Source organism: Rhinolophus ferrumequinum, chromosome 28 (genome assembly GCF_004115265.2).
Source record: "Rhinolophus ferrumequinum isolate MPI-CBG mRhiFer1 chromosome 28, mRhiFer1_v1.p, whole genome shotgun sequence".
Taxonomy (NCBI): Eukaryota; Metazoa; Chordata; class Mammalia; order Chiroptera; family Rhinolophidae; genus Rhinolophus; species Rhinolophus ferrumequinum.
In genome coordinates this window covers 12,166,652-12,187,117 of record NC_046311.1, presented here as the reverse complement: position 1 = coordinate 12,187,117, position 20,466 = coordinate 12,166,652, and the positions used below count along the sequence as shown (strand labels likewise).

Below are 20,466 nucleotides of genomic sequence, written 5' to 3'. Positions count from 1 at the left end.
CGTAAATGTCCTCTTGGAGAAGCCCTCCTTGCCGACCCTTCTGAAAAGGCCAGCCTGTTTTGTTTATCATAGTAGTCTGCTGTTTACTTGCTGGTTCTTATCCTGATTTATAATTCCATATTTATTTGCTTTTAAAAAAGCCATCTTGTTGCAGAGTTTTATATGCTATTGAATTGAAGCTGGTATAAGTTCAAATTAGAATGTCATAACTTTAGGATGTTAATATAACCCATAGTAACCACAAAGAAAATAGCTATATAATATACACAAAAGGAAATGGGAAAGGAATTAAAAAGTTTCATTATAAAAAAATCAACTAGACACACAAAAAAGTCAGTAATGCAGGAATGAGAGACAAAAAAACTGTAACATATATAGAAAACAAATAGCGAAATGCAGAAGAAAGTCCTTTCTTATCGGTAATTGCTTTAAATGTAAATGGATTAAGCTCTCCAATCAAAAGGCAGATTGGTAGAATGGATTAAAAAAACTAAAAAGTGTGACCCAAGGATTTGCTGTCTATAAGAGACTCACTTTAGATTCGAAGACACAAATAAGTTGAAAGCAAAAGGATGGAAAATGATATACCATGCAAATAGTAACCATAAGAGAGTAGCGGTGGCTGTACTGATATTGCGCAAAATAGGCTTTAATCAAAAAAAGGTTACAAGAGACAAAGGTATGGAATATTAATAAAAGGTTCAATACAGCAAAAAGATTTAACAATTATAAGTATTTACATACCTAATAACAGACCATCAAAATGTATGAAGCAAGATTTGATAGAACTGAAGGGAGAAGTATACAGTTCTCTAATAATAGAGACTTCACCGCAACTCTTAATAGTGCATAGGACAACTAGACAGAAGGTAAGCGCAGAAATAGAGGACTTGAGCAACAAAATAAATCAACTAGATTTAACAGACATACAGAACACTCTACCCCATGACAACAGAATATTCCTTACTTTCAAGTGCGCAGGGGGCATTCTCAAGGACAGACCATATTCGGCCACAAATTAAGTCAAACAGATTTAAAAGATATTATATAAAGTATCTTCTCTGACTGCAGTGGGATTAAGTTAAGAATTAATAACAGAAGGAAAACTGGAAAATTCACAAAGGTGGAAATAAAACACTATACTCTTAAACAACCAATGGGTCAAGGGAGAAATCACAGGGGAAATGAAAAAATACACAGTGATGAATAAAAATGAAAATGCAACATACAAAAACTTACATGACGCAGCAAAAGCAGTGTTCAGAGGGGAATGCTTGCATTAAAAAAGAAGAAAGATTTCAAATCAATAACCAACTTTACAACTTAAGGAACTAGAAGAACAAAGCTAGTGGAAGGAGGGAAATAATAAAGATTACAGCAGAGATAAATAAAGACTTGTAAAATAATACAGAAATTAAACAAAACTGAGAGTGGATTTTTTAAAAACAAACTAAAATTGACAGACCTTTAGCTCAATTGACTAATATAAAAACTCAAATCACTAGAATCAGAAACAAAATTGGAGACATGGCTACCAAATTCTACAGAAATAAAAAGATTATAAGAGACTACTACAAACCATTGCATACCAACACATTGGGTAACCTAGATGACTTGATTAAATTCTTAGAATCACAAAACCTACCAAGACTTAATCACAAAGAAATAGAAAATCTGAACAGACATAACTAGTAAGGAGATTGAATCAGTAATGAAAAATCTCCTGACAAAGAAAAGCCCTGGACCTGATAGTTTCACTGGTGAATTATACCAAGCTAACTAAAGAAGAACTAACTAACCGTTCTTCCTCAAACTCTTTGAAAAAACCTGGAGAGAACACTTTCTGACTGTTTCTACGAGGCCAGCTCCTGACTATTTCTACGGGGCCCTTATACTAAAGCCAGATGAAAAAACTATAAGAAAACTACAATTCTTTATGAATAGGAAAACAGTTTCCCTTATGAACATTGACTCAGAAATTCTCAACTAAATACTAGCAAACCAAATTTAACAGCACATTAAAAGGATTATAAACCATGACAAAGTGAGGTTTATTCCTGGATTGCAAGGATGTTTCAACATACAAAAAAAAAATCATTCAGTGTAATGTACCACATTAACAGAATAAAGGGGAAAAAAAGGATCATCTCAATTGATGCAGAAAAAAACATTTGATAAAATTCAACACCCTTTCTATGTAAAAACACACCACAAACTACCTCAACATGATAAAAGTCATATATGAAAAACCCATAGTGAACAACATACTCAGGGGTGAATGCCTGAAACCATGTCCTCTAAGATGGAGTACAAGGAAAGGATGCTTAGTTTCATCACTTGTATTTAGCATGGTACTACAAGTTCTAGCCAGAGTAATTAGGCAAGAAAAAGAAATAAAAGGCATCCAAATAGGAAAGAAGTAAAATTATCTCTTTTCACAGATGACACGATTTTATATGTAGAATACCCGGAAATTCCACAGAAAATTTTAGAATTAGCAATTCATCAAAGTAGTAGGCAACAAATCCACCGCACACAAATCAGTTGCCTTTCTGTACCTAACAGTGTGCAATCCCAAAAGGAAGTTAAAAAAATTTTCCATTTACAGTAGCATCAAAAATAATAAAATACTTAAGAATTAACTTAGTCAAAGAGATGAAAGGCTATGCTAAAAACTATAAAACTTTGATGGAAAAAATTAGAGAAGACATAAATGAGTGGAAAGATGTTAATGGATTGAAGGACATTATTATAATAATAAGCCAATACTACCCAAAGCAATCCACAGATTCAGTGAAATCTCTAGTAAAATCCCAACATTTTTCTTTGCAGAAATAGAGAAATCCATTCTAAAATTCTCATAGAATCTCAAGGGACCCTGAGTAGCCAAAAAAAAAAAAAAAAAAAAAAATCTTGAAGAACAAAGTTGGACAACTCACACTTCCTGATTTCAAAATTTACCACAAAGCTATAGCCACCCAAACACCATGGTCCTCACATGAAGACAAACGCAGACCAATGGAATAGAACAGAGATCCCAGAAATAAACCCTGACATATATGGTCAAATGATTTTCAACAAGCGTGCCAAGACCATTCAACGGGGGAAGTGACAGTCTTCAATAAATGGGGCTGGAAAAACTGCATATCCACATGTAAGAGAATGGAGTTGGACCCTTACCTAACACCATATACAAAAATTAGCTCAAAATAGATCAAAGACCTGAACGTAAGAGCTAAAACTATAAAACTCCTACAAGAAAAAATAGCAGTAAAAAGCGTCATGACATTGGATTTGGCAGTGATTTCTTGGACATGACACCAAAGGCACAGGGAACAGACAAAGAAATAGACAAATTGGATTTAATCAAATTAAGAAACTTTTATGTACAAAAGACTACAATCGGCAGAATGAAAGGGGAGAAAATACTTGCAAATTACGTATCTGATAACATCTGGACTATATAGAGAACTAAAACTCAACAACAACAAAACCTGATTTAAAAATGGGCATAGGACTTGAATAGACTCTTCTCCGAAGAAGGTATCCAAATGGCCAATAAGCACCTGAAAAGATGTTTAATGTTGCTAATCATTAGGGAAATACAAATCAAAACCATGATGAGAAACCACTTGCACTCATTAGGATGCTAGTATTAAAAAAAAAAAAAAAGACAACAAAACTAAAATAACAAGTGTTGGTGACGTGCAAATTTTGTAAACTGGTATAAAGATCCAGATGAGAGCAAGTGACTGAGAGGGTCAGAAAAACACCCTCCGTTTAGAAAGGAAGGCATTAAGGACGGCAGGTCCATCTGGCATTTGGGAAGCTCAGAAAGAAGCGGTTCCTGGTGGGTGATGGGAGCGTGGGGGCTGGATGAGAAGCCTGTTGGTTAACCCCACAGGCTGGTGGTACCCAGGGCCTGGGGACTGGGCTTCCCTCCACGTGGCAGCGGGAAGCTGCTGCAGGGGTGTAAGTAGAAGAGTGGCACGCAGTGACTTGTGTTTTAAAAGATCCCTCCGCCTGGCTCTTACCCAGGGAAATGGAGTCCTTCCTGCTCTGGGTTCTGTGTCTTGCTCAAACCACTCACCTGCGCAGGTACACGCGGAGGGAGAAGCCTCCGCCAGCCCGTGTCTCCCAGCTGGCAGCGAAAAGACCAACTTTCCAAATGTTCTGTAGTGTCTTTTTACATACATAACTGATTTTTCCTTTGGTTGGGGGGTGGTGACCCAGGAGCAGGAATATTTTAAAGAACAAATTGCAGACGGAAACAGGTGGTGCTGACACTAGAAAGCCTGGGTTTGGGCAGCCAAATTGGAAAACGGGGCCACTTGACAGAGCTTTGGTTGTTTTGAGCTTCCTTAACAACCACGGGGTGGAGTGAAACCCTGAGAAGTTCCAGGCCAGTTCTGTTTGTAGGGAATTTTACCCAATTACCATGCAAAACAGACAACCAGCCTCTGGTGACCAGAGAGACTAGCCCGGTGTTAGAGCACGACGCACTGGTTCTCATATCCAGCAGCCGTCCTCGGGAAGCTGCTGGGAGCTTGTTAAACGCAGGTGGCCGGGCCCACCCCCAGGTCTCTGATTCAGTGGGTCTGGGTGGGCTTCCACACGTGCATTTTCAGGTACCCAGGCAATGTGGGTGTGCTGCTCCTGGGTCCATGGTCAGAGGCTGGCAATATCCAGAGAGCAGCCCCGCCTGTGTGGGGTCTGCATGGGCCCCTGTGGGATTACAGAGTGTCATTTGCAGCCCCTGCTTGTCCCTATGGAGGCCCTGAGTCTCACAGGTAGGTGGTGCTCTTGTGAAAACTCTGCTTGGCATGTGACTAGCTCTTCCCGAGGTTCCCCTGTCACCTGCTCCTTTTCTGGTCCCTGTCTGCCTCTCCTTGAGCGTGTCCCCAAGTCGCCCAGCCAGGAGAGCCACAGGCTGCTGCTGGCAATAGGTCCACCCAGCTCGGCCCCCGGGCTGCCAAGGAAATGTGACAAATGCAGCCGCGCTCTGAACACTTGCCAGGACCCAGCCAGAGCTGGACGCCGGAGACAGAATTTCCAGACGATTGGCTGGGCTGTTCCCTGCCCAACCAGGTGTCTCCCTAAATATCATATGGCCACTGCCTCCAAGACATGCCTCCAAGACTTCTCCTGAGCATGAATTTCCATGGGAAAAAAAGTCGGGGAGACTTTGTTACATGTCTTTAAGGCCCGCTGCTTTGTGTGTTGTGGCTGTTGTCCGAATTTCGTCTGGCTGGCCTGGCTTGGCGCTGGGCCTCCACGGAGATCCCGTGTGTCTGTCCAGCCCTGTGCTCTCCTGAGTTTTGTGGGAATGTGGTACAGCTCACGTCAGGTGACAAGGCACTGCGTCTGTGCTCAGGCTCCCACACCTGCTCTCCTGGCCCTGAGCATTCCAGGTACACGTCAAGAGGGCATGCATTCCTACAGGCTTTAGACAGTGTGGTTCAGAGCATGAAGTTGTTTTCTAATTAACTAAGTCCCAATTTTTAATTGGATAAAATACACATGACGAAGTTTACCACCTTCGTCATTTTTAAGCGCGCAGTGCAGTATCGTTAAATGCATTCCCATTGCGGTGCGACCCACCTTTAGAACGTTGTCATCTTGCAAAGCCGAAACTCTCTATCCATTAAACAACTCCCCGACTCTCCCTCCCTCCCAGCCCCTGGAGCTCGAAGCTTTCTCTCCCCCTCCATCACATATTTTTTTGTACATTTGCCCCAGGGACGCTACTGAGCCTTTGGGGGCGTGCTGTATGGGATATGCAAAACTGTCATCGTCTCAGCAAGGAGAAAATGGGAGATTCTGATAAGGGAGTTTGTTCCTGTTGTTTGGTTCTTCCTGAAACGTGCATCAGTTCATGCAGGTTCTTTTTGCTTTTCTTCTGTGGCATAGTCAGAAAAAAAAAGAATTGCTTTTTTTTGAAAATTGCTTTACTGCGTTATTTCTTTAAACCGATGTTATTCTTGAACGTCTTCGGCTGGTGTCCACATTACCAGGGGTATGTAGATGGCACCTTGAAGCTGAAACCCTGTGCAACTTGACGTTTCTCTCTCCTAACTTCAAGTTTTCGTTCTTCCTCATTTTCATGTTTTGAATTGAGGTTTTCCAGTCTGGGCCTAATCCTAATGCTGAATATTTCTGGAAAAATTTGAATTGCAGCCATTGGGTGGTTCTCAAAATATCAAAACAAGGAAAAAGTTATGTGCTTTTTTTTCCTGTCTTCACCCAGGTTTGAGGATAGGTAATTAAGACATGACTTCAGAATTGGCCAACGGATGGTCCAGTCTAAAAAAAAAAAAAGGCTGCTATTTTGTTCTTGTGGAAAGGAAATTTGGGGAGCGGGGAGTAAAAACAGAACAGCTGAATGTGTTCTGTTTTTCCTTGTGGGAAAGAATATTAAATTACACAAAGGTTTTTTTGTGTGTGTGTTTTTGTTTTTTTGCTTTAAATAATAGTTTCAAAGAGTAAAACCCAAGCAATGACACAGCTAATTCCTTTGTCACACAGATGCTCAAACACTGTGCCTGGCTTCAGAAGCGTTTGTGTGTCAGACGCTGGGTCCAGCTTCACTTGGCCTGGATTAGCTGTGGTCATACTGTCTGCGGGGCTCACTGTTTTATGTTGCTGGTGATTCACACAGCGCCAGCTGGGTGCAGTTTTAATGCCGCTTCGGGAAAATTGTCTCTCTAGATTATGTCCACTAGAGCAAACAAACAAACCAAAAACAAGTAGAATATTTAAAAACAAGTGAAATAAGTCAGAGAGAGAAAAACAAATACTGTATATCACTTATATGTGGAATCTAAAAATCCAAATGCTTAGATACAGAGAACAGACTGGTAGTTACCAGAGGGGGTGGGGGTGGGCAAAATGGGTGAAGGTGGTCAGAAGATACAAACGTTCAGTTGTATGATAAATAAATCCTGGGATGTAATATACAGCATGGTGACTATAGTTAATAATACTGTACCCTATATTTGCTAGTTGCTAAGACAGATCTTAATGCCCTTATCACAAGGACAAAGAATGACAGCTATGTGAGCTGTGGCTGTTACCTTATTGTGGGGATCATTTCACAGTGTTTACATACGAGATCGGACAATTCAGTTCATGAACTCATCCTAGAAAAAGGGCTCCATACCTCACGGCTGAGTATCACTACAGTCCCCTTCAAAGTACTCCCCTTGGGAAGTTATGCACCGACGCCAGTGCCTAGTCCACCCTTCAAAGTAATTTTGGAACTCTTTCTGGAATGGCCATCAGAGCTGTCATCGTATTACCTTTGATGTCCTGAATGTCATCAAAATGTCTTCCTTTCAATATTTCCTTTATCTTTGGGTAAAGAAAGAAGTCACTGGGGGCCAGAGCAGGCGAGTAGGGAGGTGGTTCCAATACAGTTATTTGTTTACTGGCTAAAAACTCCCTCACAGACAGTGCGGTGTGAGCTGGTGCATCGTCGTGATGCAAGAGCCATGAAATGTTGGCAAAAAGTTCAGGTCGTCTAACTTTTTCACGCAGTCTTTTCAGCACTTCCAAATAGTAAACTTGGTTCACTGTGTGTCCAGTTGGTACAATTTCATAATGAATAATCCCTCTGATATCAAAAAAAGGTTAGCAACATCATTGCAACAAGTTCACGAACTTAATTGTCTGACCTCGTATATCAAATAACCCTGTTGTACACCTAAAACTAATACAGTGTTATGTATTTATTATATCTCATAAAACTGGAGGAAAAAACTGAAACAGGACATAATGAAATAAATAAATGTATTTTCTAAAAAAAAAAAAAAAATTAATATTCTTGAGGTTCTCATTCCTGTTCCCGCCATACCTCCTCCCACCACCTTCATCACCCTCCCCGCCTCCTGCTTCCTCTGTGTTACAGGAAAGGAACTCAGGAGGGTCACGAGGACCTGGGAACCCTCAAATCCAGTGGGCTTTTTCCGATCATGTCAGTTATTTGCGGTTTCCTCTCTTTCTTCCCCTTGGAACACTTCACTTTGATTTCTGGATGTCAAGGTCCTTCTAATTACATTCTACCCACAAGAGGTGCAAAACTGAGAGGGACGTATCCTTTTCTGTTGCAATAACTTGATCTCAATGATAAGCTTTGCTTAGAACGAGGACTTCAGGGAATAAAGAAGGACGCTGGTCTTATTTGGGCTGGACAAGCCTACATTTGGGTTGAGGTCACCGTTGACTGGTTGCGGGTCTTGAGCAGGTGGCTTTATCTCCACGAGCTGGGGTGGTGAGATACGAACCCTGATGGGTGGTGATTAGGGTGACAGATGGTATGGATGGTACACGGCCGAGGGTCACAGGCTTTGACGTCTCCCTCTCTTTCCTAAAGGTCGCCGTCAACCTCCTGCCTGAATGCCCAGCTTCATCTAACATCCTTTTTTTCTTTTATTCATAGCAACCTGTTCTGTACATTTTTTTTTTAACCAACTGAATTCATATTTATGGGAGTTTGGTTTCAGAAGACCTTTGAAATAATGTCTGCATTATATCTCATATGCACCGGAGGTGCCATAAAATTGATCCACATGACTTGTATTCATCTTTTGTTAGCAGAATATACCGAGCATTACAACTTTAATACAGTTTTTTCCTTTCTTAAAATGTGTATACATTTTTTTGGCACCCTCTGTATAGCTTGTTCAAATAAGACTATGAACACTGAAATTTCCATTTCATGTAATTATTCTTTCTTTGGATTTTTTTGTACTGGAAGGACATAGCTGGTTTCTTTAGTATTAAGTTTTAATGAATATAATTTATTAACTAAAATCCAACTTTTTTTTCCTTAGTTTTCACCTAATAACTCTTCTCAGTTCCAGGTTGCTGCTGTATTTTAAAAAACTTATCTCGTCACATGTGTATTTAGTTGTTTTTTCTCTCTTCACAGGTATACAACATGTTCCAACACCAGAGCCTGGGAATCAGAGTTAACATACAGGTCACCAAGCTTGTGCTTCTACGACAGCGTCCCGTAAGTCCGCATTGGCGCCCTTCCCGGAAACTATAACGGGTCTGGAAGCTTCCTCATTAATGTAGGCCACTGAGGAGGAGTCTAGGGGGGTGTCTGTCTTATCTGCCCTCCCTGGGTTTGCACATGGCAACAGTGTGCCCTGGGCCAGGGACCGGGGATGCCGGTGAGAGGAAGGCAGGTACCATCACCGGAACTGGGGGTGCCCGTTATCCGCTCAGAATCTCGAGGGGCCCTGCGTGGTGGGCCTGTGTGCATCCCTCCGTCATTCGGTCACGTCTCACGTGCATAGGCTTGATGGTGAGGTCTGTGCAGCCATAGCTACCCGTCAGGAGCTAAGCTTGAGCTGCAGCCCAAATTTGGATTCACCGTAGCATCTTTCCCGGTCTTTTCCACTGACGGTGTTACCTGCAAACAATGAACGTGAAGCAATGAACGTGATGGTGAGGGACTGACGCTTGGTTGGGTACACTGTGTTCAGTGGGCTGAAAAGAAGAACGCTTTTCTTTGATAACATAGTCTTCATCTGAACTTGGAAGTAGGCCCCGGGTGGCCTGTGGGTCTCTACCCATGTGAGGTTTGTATCTGGGGGGAGGGCATCGTGGAATGATGTCCCAATGAGCAGCTGTCTCCACCTCCACACTCTAGTCTCTGCATAAACTCTGGCTCCCCTGGGCCTTTGCTTCTCTAAATGCCCTCCCTCCCGCCATCCCCAATTTCTTTTAGGCCAAGTTGTCCATCGGGCACCACGGTGAGAGGTCCCTGGAGAGCTTCTGTCACTGGCAGAATGAGGAATACGGGGGCGCACGGTACCTTGGCAACAATCAGGTGCCAGGAGGGAAGGATGATACGCCCCCCGTGGATGCCGCTGTGTTCGTGACCAGGTAAAGCTGGATTCGGCCCGTAGCTGAAAACGGGAGAGGGAAAAGCCATGTCCCATTGGAGAGGAAAGAAAGCATTTGGCCAGGAATTCAGGCTTGGAAATCAGACCGTGAGCCACCTCACCTGTCTGAGCCTCAGTTTCCTCATCAGTAAAATGGGAATAAATGATAGCACCTGCCTCCGAGGTGTGAGGATTAAATGAGCATGGGAAATACTTTTCATAGTGCCTGACCCAAAGTAAGGGCCCAAAAAGCGTTAGCCATTCGTGTTACTATTGTGATTATTAATCTAAAAGTACTGAAATCCTGGTTGCCCAAGAGTTTAAAAAACTTCCAAGAAAACCCATTGTTTGTAATAGGTGAAGCAACCCAAGTGTCCATTGATGGACAAATGGACAAACAAAATGTGGTCCATCCAGACAATGGAATGTAATTCAGCCTTCAAAAGGAAGGGAATTCTGACACGTGCTACAACGTGAGTGAATTGTGAGGCCCTTGTGCTGAGTGAAATAAGCCTGTCATAAAAAAGACAAGTTCTGGTTCTTATTTCACGTATATGAGAAGCCTAGAGCAGTCAAATGCATAGAGATAGTAGAACCATGGTAGACAGGCGCTGGTTGGAGGCGGGAGTGGGGAGTTGTTTTATAGATGTAGAGTTTGTTTTGCAAGATGAAAAGACTTCTGGAGATTGAGTGTACAGCAATGTGTATACGGGACCTTCCTGAAGTGGCCGGTGAAAAACGGTTCCAGGGGGTCAGTTTTATGTTACGTGTGTTTTACCACAATAATAAAAAAAAAATGTACGAATGTTCTTTTGTAACGAAGCAAATTGAGGGGAGGTCCTGATTGCATGTGGGTGGTTCTTTGCATGGCTGGCTCTGAGTGGGCTGCTGGCAAGGTGATGACTGGTGGCCCGGAAAAGCAAGGCTCCTTCAGAGGCAGGTGGGGCCAGGCCAAGGTGTCCTGCGTCGCTCTGTTACCTACAGCCAGCCAGCCAGGTGCTCGCTTTCTCCATGCACACGCCTCAGCAGCCTCCTGAGCCATCGTGAGTGCTCTCACCCGCTTCTTTGCAGCGGCTGGACTGAATGGATGGGTGCCCGTCCCACCCTCCGGTTCCTCGCAGACGTTAAATGGAAGACCTCCCACAAGGACAGAGGCAGGCAGTGTTGGAGTCGGGGCTGGAAGCCAAGTTGGCCGCGAAGCATTGTTTAATAATTAGAGGCTGAGAGCTGCAGTTCCCTCGGTCGGGATGACAATGGACTGATGTTTTCACACGGAAATTGGGTGTGAGGCAGCTGCCGCTCTGGAGAAGGTGTTCGCTCCTCCCCAGGCTTCCACGCCGAGGCTGCACAGGCCAGGAGGCCAGGCGCTGCTTAGGGGCCAGCGTCCTGGGGTCCTGGACACGCTGGCCGATGCGAGGTTTTCTCCCCTTTTGCTCCCCGCCCCCCCTTCCGGGCTGTGGCTGAGCCCGAGAGTGTGTGCTCCTGGACTCCCACCAACCCTACAGATGGCCAGCTGCGGAAGGGGAATATGACATCATGTCCAGCAGAAGCTTCTGAGCCAGAAGCGGCAGAAGCTGGATTTTCAGCAGCTACAGCCATGTCTACGGCTGGAAAGGATGTGTGAGGGGACTGAGTCGGGGGCCACACGGGGTCCCCACAGGCCTGGGGCCCCCGGGGGCTTCGCCACGTGGCACAGTTTTACCTTTGACTCTGCGTCTCTCTTGGGAAGCCAGGAACGTGGGACTTTCCCCCCAAACCCAGGTCTGCGCTCCTGGGAGATACCGGGAATGAACACAAAGGGCCAGCCCAGACCATGACTCCTGGGAGACGTCCGGCTGTCCGTCAACTTCCCCCGGCAGGTGACTCCATCCGGCTTTCCAGGAACGGTCTTCCTTTCGGCCTCCTGACCCAGGGGGCCCTTTGCAGGCCTGGCTCATGGGAGCGTTCATTGCGTAACTGTGGACCACGCTGTACATTTTATCAGGTTTCCGAACACTGAGGAGAGGTGAAGCCACCTCACCGGTGAGCTTGCAGGGCATGTTGAAAGCGGTCTGGAAACGTATGTCAGCTGTTGAATAATAAAGGAGCCAGTATTTATTAAGCTCCCACTGGATGCCAGGCAGCAGGCTACGCACAGGATTAGCTATATAAGTTGTGGGGCCCAGTGCAGAATGAAAACATGGGGCCCCATGTTCAGCCATTATCAAGAATTTCAAAACGGTGACCGCAAAGCATTCAACCACGTTGGGGCCAGGGCCTGTGTGACTGCAGGGGTCACACACCATGAAGTTAGCCGGTCACGTCCATCTGCACAGCCTTCCCTCTGGGGGAGCGGGTGATGAGACCTGAATGGGCTTCGAGACGAGAGCTGCCTCTGAGCCCTGCCTTGTTCCTTCCCGAAATGGACTCCGCAGCCCCTCCCTGCGTGCCTGTCCCGAGTTTGCTGCGGGAGCTGGATGAACTGGAGAGGAAGCTGCCCCTGCAGGCAGATGGCTTCCTTTTCATTTTCTGAGAAAGGTCCTTGAACAAGAAGGAGAGAGAAGAGTCAAAGTTTGGCTGACTCTTTCAAGACAGGCGCCTCACTGAGCTTGGTCCTCTATGGGCACGTCGTACCTCCTCCGACCTCCTCAAGACAAGCAAAGGATGGGGTTGCAGGGGGGCACCATTGGAAACCACCGGCGTCCCCTCAGGGTGGCCATGGGATGGGAGAACACGCAGCGCCCGTCCGCTACCAGGGCTGGCTGTCTCCGCGATTCACTGTTGCCTGTGAATCGGCCACCATCATTGGTTCCATTCTCTTCTGTTGGACAAATGGTCACGTGCCCTTTCTCCCTTTGCCCAGGTGAGGCAGTGGGATAAAACTTTCCACACGTTCAGTTGCTCACTCTGGGAAACCCTGGAAGCAAATCGTAGACCAGCCTGGTGTTGGGGGTGTGTGTGTGTGTGTGTGTGTGTGTGTGACATGAGCTTGTGTGAGACATCAAAGAGGGTGTCAGATCGAGAGCATTGGGTTAGGGTTAGGTAGTCCCTGGACCAGGAAGCATATGTATGTCCCTGCTTTTGTGCTTTGTTTCCTCTCTGCTCCTTCCTGCCACCCTCCACTACCTGTTAGTCTTCTACAAAAATCATCCTTGACAGAAAAATCGAGTCACGAGGCTTCCTTTTTCTGCTCTTATGGTCATCCCCTTGGAAGTTTCCTTGGTTTTGGAGTGGGTTATGAAAAGTGTGGGCTCTTGAAGGCTTTCTTTTTCCCCCCTTGTTAAAGGAGTTTTAAAATTGATTGCTAAAAATATATTTGTTTGTTATGGAAAAATTAGAAACTTGAAGCCAACAAAACCCGTTAAGTTGCTGACAGGATTGCCCCCAGCTCCTCCTCCCTGTCCCTGGGCCAATTTGGGGTCCACACCTTCTAATCTGTCACACCCACCCAGGCTGCCTGCCCGCCCTCTCCTCTGGGCTTGCAGGCTGTCCGGGGCACCTGGTAGAACTACTTTGGCCTGGGGCAGGGAGCCCGGACCAGGGAATTCTGTCCACAGGACCTCGAGTGGAAGCTTTTAAACCTACAGGTCTGGAATCTGTGGGTGTGAGTGGGTGGGTGGACTCTTCCCCAGCCCCAGGTGAGTCAATGAATGACTGAGTGTCAGAAAGGAGAAGGTGTTACCCAACAGGGGAAGGTATTAGCCCAGGAGGGAAGATGAGATGTGGCCCACCCAGGGCCTGCCACTTTCTTTCACAACTTTGCATGGGGTTGCTAATCTTGTCAGGCTGACCCTATCTTCCAGCCCAGGAGATTTTTAAAAAAATGACAAGCGGTGGCTTCAGATCACACCTTGTAAACCTGAAGCTGTGCTTAAGTGTGTTCAGGGAATTGCAGATTTCGGCTGGCCCCTCACAGAGCCCCCTGAGAAGATGAGCTGGGCAATCCTCACCCAGTCCCAGGCAGGGCTTTGCCCCCAACAGTGCTCTGCTCAGCTCCTGACTGGGGGAACACATGGAAGGAACTCTGGGAAAAGAAGGGCCCAGACCCCTCGTTTCACACACGAGCAGCTGAGCCCCGTGTATCTGCAGAACGGGGGCTGGACCACGTTTTTAGTATCTCTGATAGCTCATCTGTTCACAGCTATACACCTGGGGGTACTGGGGAGAAGATAATGTTTTAGAAATGACTTTGGGGTTGTCTTCTCACATAAGTGATACATGGTCCTCCCAGCACCTAAAACCGAGGCGAGCAGCTTGGGAAGTCATCTAGGTTTGATGATATTGACTAATAATTGTCTCTGCTACATGACTTGGCAAACATCTTCTTCCAAAACGTTTTCAGCTGTTGGAAGAAGTCCTTCCAGCAACTGAGTGTTGCGTATGGAATAGTTTAGCTATAAAAGGAAGGTCTCGTGGGGTAACTGGACCTTGTAGCTGGAAATGTGGGTGGGTTTCTCGTGGCACACACCACTAGTTGTTATTCTTTATTGTAACCTGTGACAAGTAAGCAGTAACACTGCTATGGGCAGGATGACAAACCAAGATTAATTGCCAGTGTTTCATTCTCCCATTCTTGGGGGTATCACATATCCATCTGACGGTTTTGTTTTTTTTTTTCCTTTTTAGGACAGATTTCTGTGTACACAAAGATGAACCGTGTGACACCGTTGGTAAGTTTAGAGTTAGAATAAAAATTTAGGGGACCGTTTATAACTTACGATAATTGCTGCCTTTTGGTGTTGCCCCTTTTCTTGCAAATTGATTCTTTGACTTTATTCTACTTGTTTCTTTTTCCTGTAACGTTTTGAGGTTGCATATGGCAGAAGGCATGTAGACAGTCAGGAGCTGTTAATAGGAAGACGTGAAAGGTTACACCAAGAGAGGAGCCACTAGGCTGCCCCAAGGTGACTACTTGGGGTACGCTTGGTTCTGAGCTGCTTGGTCACCAGTGCAGGAGAGGGGACCCCGCTGAGCTATGTGATTGTTAGTTTATTCTCATGCGCACGGATGACTGTTACAAGTGACCTAGGTGACCTGTGACTGGTTGTGAGACGGGTCTCCTCCACCAGCCCTGGCCCCAGGCTCATTGCTTTCTGGTCACACAGCAACGATGCTACCTGCACTTAGTGCTGGCAAAACACGTTTTTCTTCTTCTCCCTCGTCTCCTGCCTCCACCTTCTCCTTCTGCCCACAGTGCCGTCTCTTCTCTCCCCAGTGACATCTGGCTTGCTCTTCACTTCTCATAGGTTTCACATTGGAGCCATTGTTTGACTGGAGGAATAGAGTGCTTGGTTAATAGAAGGAATACCTAGAGGGTGTCTGGTTTTATCTGCTATTGCACACACCTTGATTCCCCAAGACGTCGAAATATTGTACCGCCAAAAGCCAACTTCTGAATCTAACGTGCCTAGAATTATAGGAACACAGTGTAGGACTGAAAAATACATATGATTGTGGAATTGAAATGTTAAAAACCTGAGCATCCCATGGAGTCCTAGTGGTGTGTAGTCTTGAGCCTTCACTTTGGCTCTGTCACGTCCAAGCCCGTGACTTTAGATAAATCCTCCTCATGTACAGAATGATCACTTTGGGCTAGGTGACTTATAAGACCCTTAAAAATCTCGTGTGATGGTAGCTGACATTTATGTCACATTTTAGCATCTACAAGTGAGCCTTTTATGTGTCATGTTTCATCCACCATCTAAACAAATCTGAGAGCTGCGTGTCAAAAACCAACCAACCAGTCAGAGCTTTGTATTCAGGGACTGTCTCCATAACAGAATGACCAGACAAATGTAATGTGACATAGGTCTCCGCAGAGGGACAGCTGACACTGACATACGTCTAAGCCTGGTTGGAGTGAAGAAGACCAGTTTATGTTAATCTGTCCATTGACAGGGCTGCCAAGACGTGTGCCATCTGGAGGAGTGGTTGCTCCTTGCTAGTGTTCACAAGTCAGCTTTGATGGCCACCCCCTTTCTTCGGGGGGTGGTGGGGGGCTCCACGCTCATCCTGCTCCCCGAGCTTGCGCCTGTGGAGGCATGGATCCCTCATGTTCCCTGGACCGTGCACTGCACGGAGCAGAGCTGTACCTTTAACCCGTGTGTCATGTCGTTCAGCGTCTGGCACAGGGCTTGAAAGGCTCAATCACCACTGTTGACTGAATGAATGAATGAATGAATGAATGAATACATGCATGCGTGGAGATAAAGGAACGCCAGTGTTTTTGAACAACATGCACCTGATTACATGCTTTCTTTCATATGAGGTAGAACTGGCTTTTATTTTCTTCTGACTGTATACCTTCCATCTCTGCCATTAACTGTGATTATATGCAGTATTTCGGCGGACGGAGGAGACTCGCCCTGAATTCTGTTTTTCCTCTGCGCGTCTTCTGGTGTCCCCATCTCACCGTGGGGCTGTTTGGACCTTCCACTTCTCCCATTGCTGAAAAGTACTGTTTGTGCAGTACTTGGCTCCTTTCCCTTTTCCCACGATATTCCAGGGTTTTATTCCATGCAAGTGATTAGTGGTGTTTTTTTTTTTTGAGGGAGGGTGTCTTTTTTTTAGGGTCGGGGAAACCAATTCTGCTTAGTGCTTCCTTCTCCAAGTTCCTACTGCTTTTCTTTTGTGTGGTTTCGTAATATTCATCTATTTTCTATTGTCTCCTGTCCCCCATGGTTACAAAATCAAACAGGCCCAAACAGCTGCACATGGGCCGTGGAGGGACAGCAGGATCGCCTGCTTCTTTCCACCTTGGCTGTGTCGCTGATTAAATGGAAGGGTTCCCAGAGAGATAGGCGAGGGGAACAGCAGGAGCCTCTGGGGCCGGCCTCGTGGGCCGGTTGCAGCATTTCCTCTGCCATAGCGCTCCAATTGCCAAGAGAAACGTAAGTTTTGGGATCAAGTGGAAACCCCAAGAGGTCTTCCTCTTGGAAAAAGAAATCCATAAGTGTTTGGCCAAGAGGTCCCTCTTCTTCCACACCCAGATCTGCACAGCCTGCCTGTGAAGGTCGGAGGGAATCGAGGTTATAGGGGTGATGGCTAGGGTGCCGAACAGTCAGATCTCGGAGCTCTGCTCCTTACCTGGCTGTGACCTTGGGCTTGTCACCTTCACCTCCTCCTTTGTGGACCACAATCGGACTGCTGCATGTCCAGCGGTGGTGTCAGGATTCAGTACGCGAACAAATAAGTGTAAAGCGTTTGCATAGTGCCTGCCGGGCATGGAAAATGGTGACTGTGATTTTTATTAGCTGCTGCTAGAAGTTGACCAGCCGTTGCATGGTCTTTGTTCCGGAAGGTGCCTGATACTTCTACTCCACCAGCAATTCCTACCCGCTCTGCCTTCACGATACAGTTGACTGTATCGTGCAGTCAAAAGTCTGAGGATAACTGTTGACCTCAGGGGACTGGTTCCAGGACTCCCACGCATACGGAAATCCATGGATGCTCAAGTGCCAGATAGAAAATGACACAGAACCAAGCATACAGTCAGCCTTCCACGTCTGCGGATTCCCAGCTGGGGGTTGAAAATACCAAGGACTGACTGTGTGTGTACTTATAAAAGCAATTCTTGTCTGAATGGACCCATGTTGGTCAGAGCCGTGTTGTTCAGGGGTCAGCCGTATATTCTTAACCAGACCTCTTTTAACCACACCTGCCGTTCCCCCTCTAGTCCAGGCCTCTGTCACCCTCAGCTGCTGGGTCTCCTGGTCTCGTGACCTCCTGGGCAGCACATGCTTACGTGACTTTTAGAACATAAATCAGATCACGTGAGTGTCTTGCTCCGAATCCTCCATTGGCTTCAGATCAAATGCACAGATCTGCGGCCCCTAGAGCATGTGGCCCCTGGCCGTCTTACTGACCTCACCCTCTGGTGCTCCTCCGTTTGCTCCCTGCTGCCAGCCTGCTGACCTCCACCTCGTCCCTCCCTTGCTAAGCTTGTGCCCATGTCAGGGCTTCGTACTTGGCTGTCACTCGGCCTGGCATCTCTTCAGCTCACTCTGTCCTGTCCTTCAGGTCTCTGTTCAGATAGCAACTTCCCAGAGAGGCAGACGTAGGCTCCCATTTCCTGCTCAGTCATCACTACCCAATGTTCCGTGTTGATCTGGGAGCCGTCAGCCTCTGCAGCACGCACGCCAGCCCCGGGAAGGCACGTCTTGGTCTCCATGTGCCCCCACTGTCCTCCCAGCGGTAGCACGTGATAGAATCTTGATGAATGTTTGTTGTACAACTGAATGAATCAGCACAAACACTTCTGTGGGGCGAGTACACGAGTAGTGGTGTTTGGAGAGATGTGGGCCCCCGGCGAGGGAGTTTTCGGTTCCATTTATGACTCCAGCTTGCCATGGTAAAAAGTGGTGGCCACCCTTTTAGGGTCGACTCCATTTCATCTGTGCAATAGGTGAAGGAGCTTCCGCTTCAACCCCTATTTATTGAATAGGGAGATGCTCTGCTTTTAAGAAGCAGTGTTAGGCAGTGGGCTTGGAGAGGAAGAAGCGTTCCTCCAGCGGGGTGACACCGGAAGTGGCTCTCCTACTGTGAGACCTCAGGCAATTGGATGATTAGACACTGCCTCACACGTAGATTTTAAAATGGGACTCAAACAGGGTCTGGGCATAGAACTGTTACGAAGACAAGAGATGAAGCCTGGGCATGGAGTCCGGCAGGCACTGAAGGTGCAATCCGTGTTCTCCCGCATCGCTGGGAGGGGGCAGGTGACTTGTTCAGGTACACAGAGAGAGGAAGGACCCAGTTCTGGTGGCTCTGAGTCCGACCCTGTCTGATGTCGCCCTCCAGGGCTGCACAGGTTTCCTGAAACAGGGAGGGAGGGGTCCGGAGGGTGGGGCGTCTGTGGCCCACCAGCGTGTTTTTGATTCAGCGGAAAGCAGGCTTATCGAGGGGCACGTATAACCTGTCTGCATGACTTGGTTTGGCTCAATTTCCATCTCCCCCAGGCTGCCAAAGCCCATGGATGTGTCCACATCCAGAAGTTGGGTATCACCTCTGCCTTTGAGGAATGCTTCAGGCTGGGGGCGGGAAGGGGCTGCAGAGGAGAATCCGAGCCTCCCACCCTGACTGCCCTGCGGACAGGGGTCTCACCTGGAGAGACTGGCGGCCCATGCTACTTTCGGGGGCTATGTTGAGGAAAAGCTTTCCTCTGTTGAGGAAAGTTTTGTCTTCTGCGATGTGTCGTGAAATTTGGAACTGCATTCTGGCCAGGGGTCCTCAGCCCAATCTGGTTTTCCTGCCTATTTTATTCTGAGCGTACATGTCTTCATCACTTCAGTTGAGGGAAAACAAGTCTTCACTCTTAAGACAGTCCAAGTGGAGGAAGGCCTCCTTGATTCATTTCTGTTAATCTGTTAAGTTACAGAGTAAGTAACATTTATAAGTCAATGAAGGTTCAGGAACTAGATGTGAAGATTAAGAAAGGAGAATGATGCCAAACGGTTTTTCTTTGTCTGTGCTCAGCCCAAATGTGGGCTCGCGAGAAGAAAAATGATGAGGAATTACTACACATCATTCAAGTCTCCCGGGGATTACTGTCAGATTACATAATACAACCACGGGTGAATCTAAGGCCAGAAAATGTATATCCAGAACTCAGAAGAAAACAGCAGACAATAGAAGACCCTTTTGGGTGAGGTTTAGCAAGTTCAGGCAAAGCCGACATCTGACCAACCAAGCAAGTGACCCAAATACCTCCTGCCCTGTGAAAAGCCCTGGGCATGCTGGGAAATCACTCCTCATGTGACCTCAGCTCTGGGGAAGGCCTTTTCATCCCAACTAAGAGGTCCGCTGGTGAGACACTTAGAAAACTCTGGTTTGATTGCACATGGTCCACGGAGAAGGGAGCAAGGTCTGCTGTCAATAATGACGGTCCTCTTGTCCCATCCCTGCCAGGCCCGTGGACCAGAAGTGCCGGCCTTTCCTGTAAGGAGCTCACCGTCTGCGCACTTCCAGTGGCTGGTGGATGAAGTAAGAAGCCAAGGCACGCTGGGAAGTGTCTTTAACAAAATGAGAATTACCAGAGAGTTAGACGTAGGGTTCACTGCCAGGAGGCGTTGCGCTGAAGCCTGAATTAAACTTTTCATTGGATTATCTGATGATAAGTAGTTGTGCCTTTGGGGTTTTACTGTCTTTGATACGTGGCATGAGTTCAGCATTTAAAGCAACCTGGGCCCTAACACAACACAGGGCTGGAAATAATGAGGCACGCCATCCCTAGCTACAAAGCAAGTTAAATTATCCCGATGGAAGTATTTATCTTGAAGACTGCTTTGGATTCTTTCTCCCCTAGGATGTGTGGGCTCAGCATCTGTGCTCTGATGAGAAGGGTTTCCAACTGTGAAATCCCTTTTGGTGCCAGCAGAGTTCTCGGCGCTGGGAGGGAAGGGTGGCGGCCTTCCAATACTTACCTTGCCAACCCCTCCTCCCCCCGCCCCCCGCCAGAGACCATTCTCTTCCCTCGCGGCTGGGAGACAGAGTGATGGCCTCCTAACTGGGTCACCAGGCAGAGGCAGAACACCTGTGTCTGGAGGTGATGGCTGAAACAGTGGGCCTTGCTTCTGCTGAGATATGTTCCCGTGTG

The 20,466-nt window shown here is 46.6% G+C and overlaps 1 protein-coding gene across 1 annotated transcript in view; it reads left to right on the top strand.

Moving 5' to 3' along the window:
• The window catches only part of ADAMTS17 (ADAM metallopeptidase with thrombospondin type 1 motif 17), a 239,517-nt gene that overhangs the window by 53,795 nt on the left and 165,256 nt on the right, over window positions 1–20,466 (top strand). Inside the window, exons 5-7 of the mRNA XM_033099930.1 lie at window positions 8,930–9,013; window positions 9,737–9,894; window positions 14,499–14,542. Coding sequence (XP_032955821.1) covers window positions 8,930–9,013; window positions 9,737–9,894; window positions 14,499–14,542 — 286 coding nt within the window. The remainder of the gene's footprint in view (window positions 1–8,929; window positions 9,014–9,736; window positions 9,895–14,498; window positions 14,543–20,466) is intronic.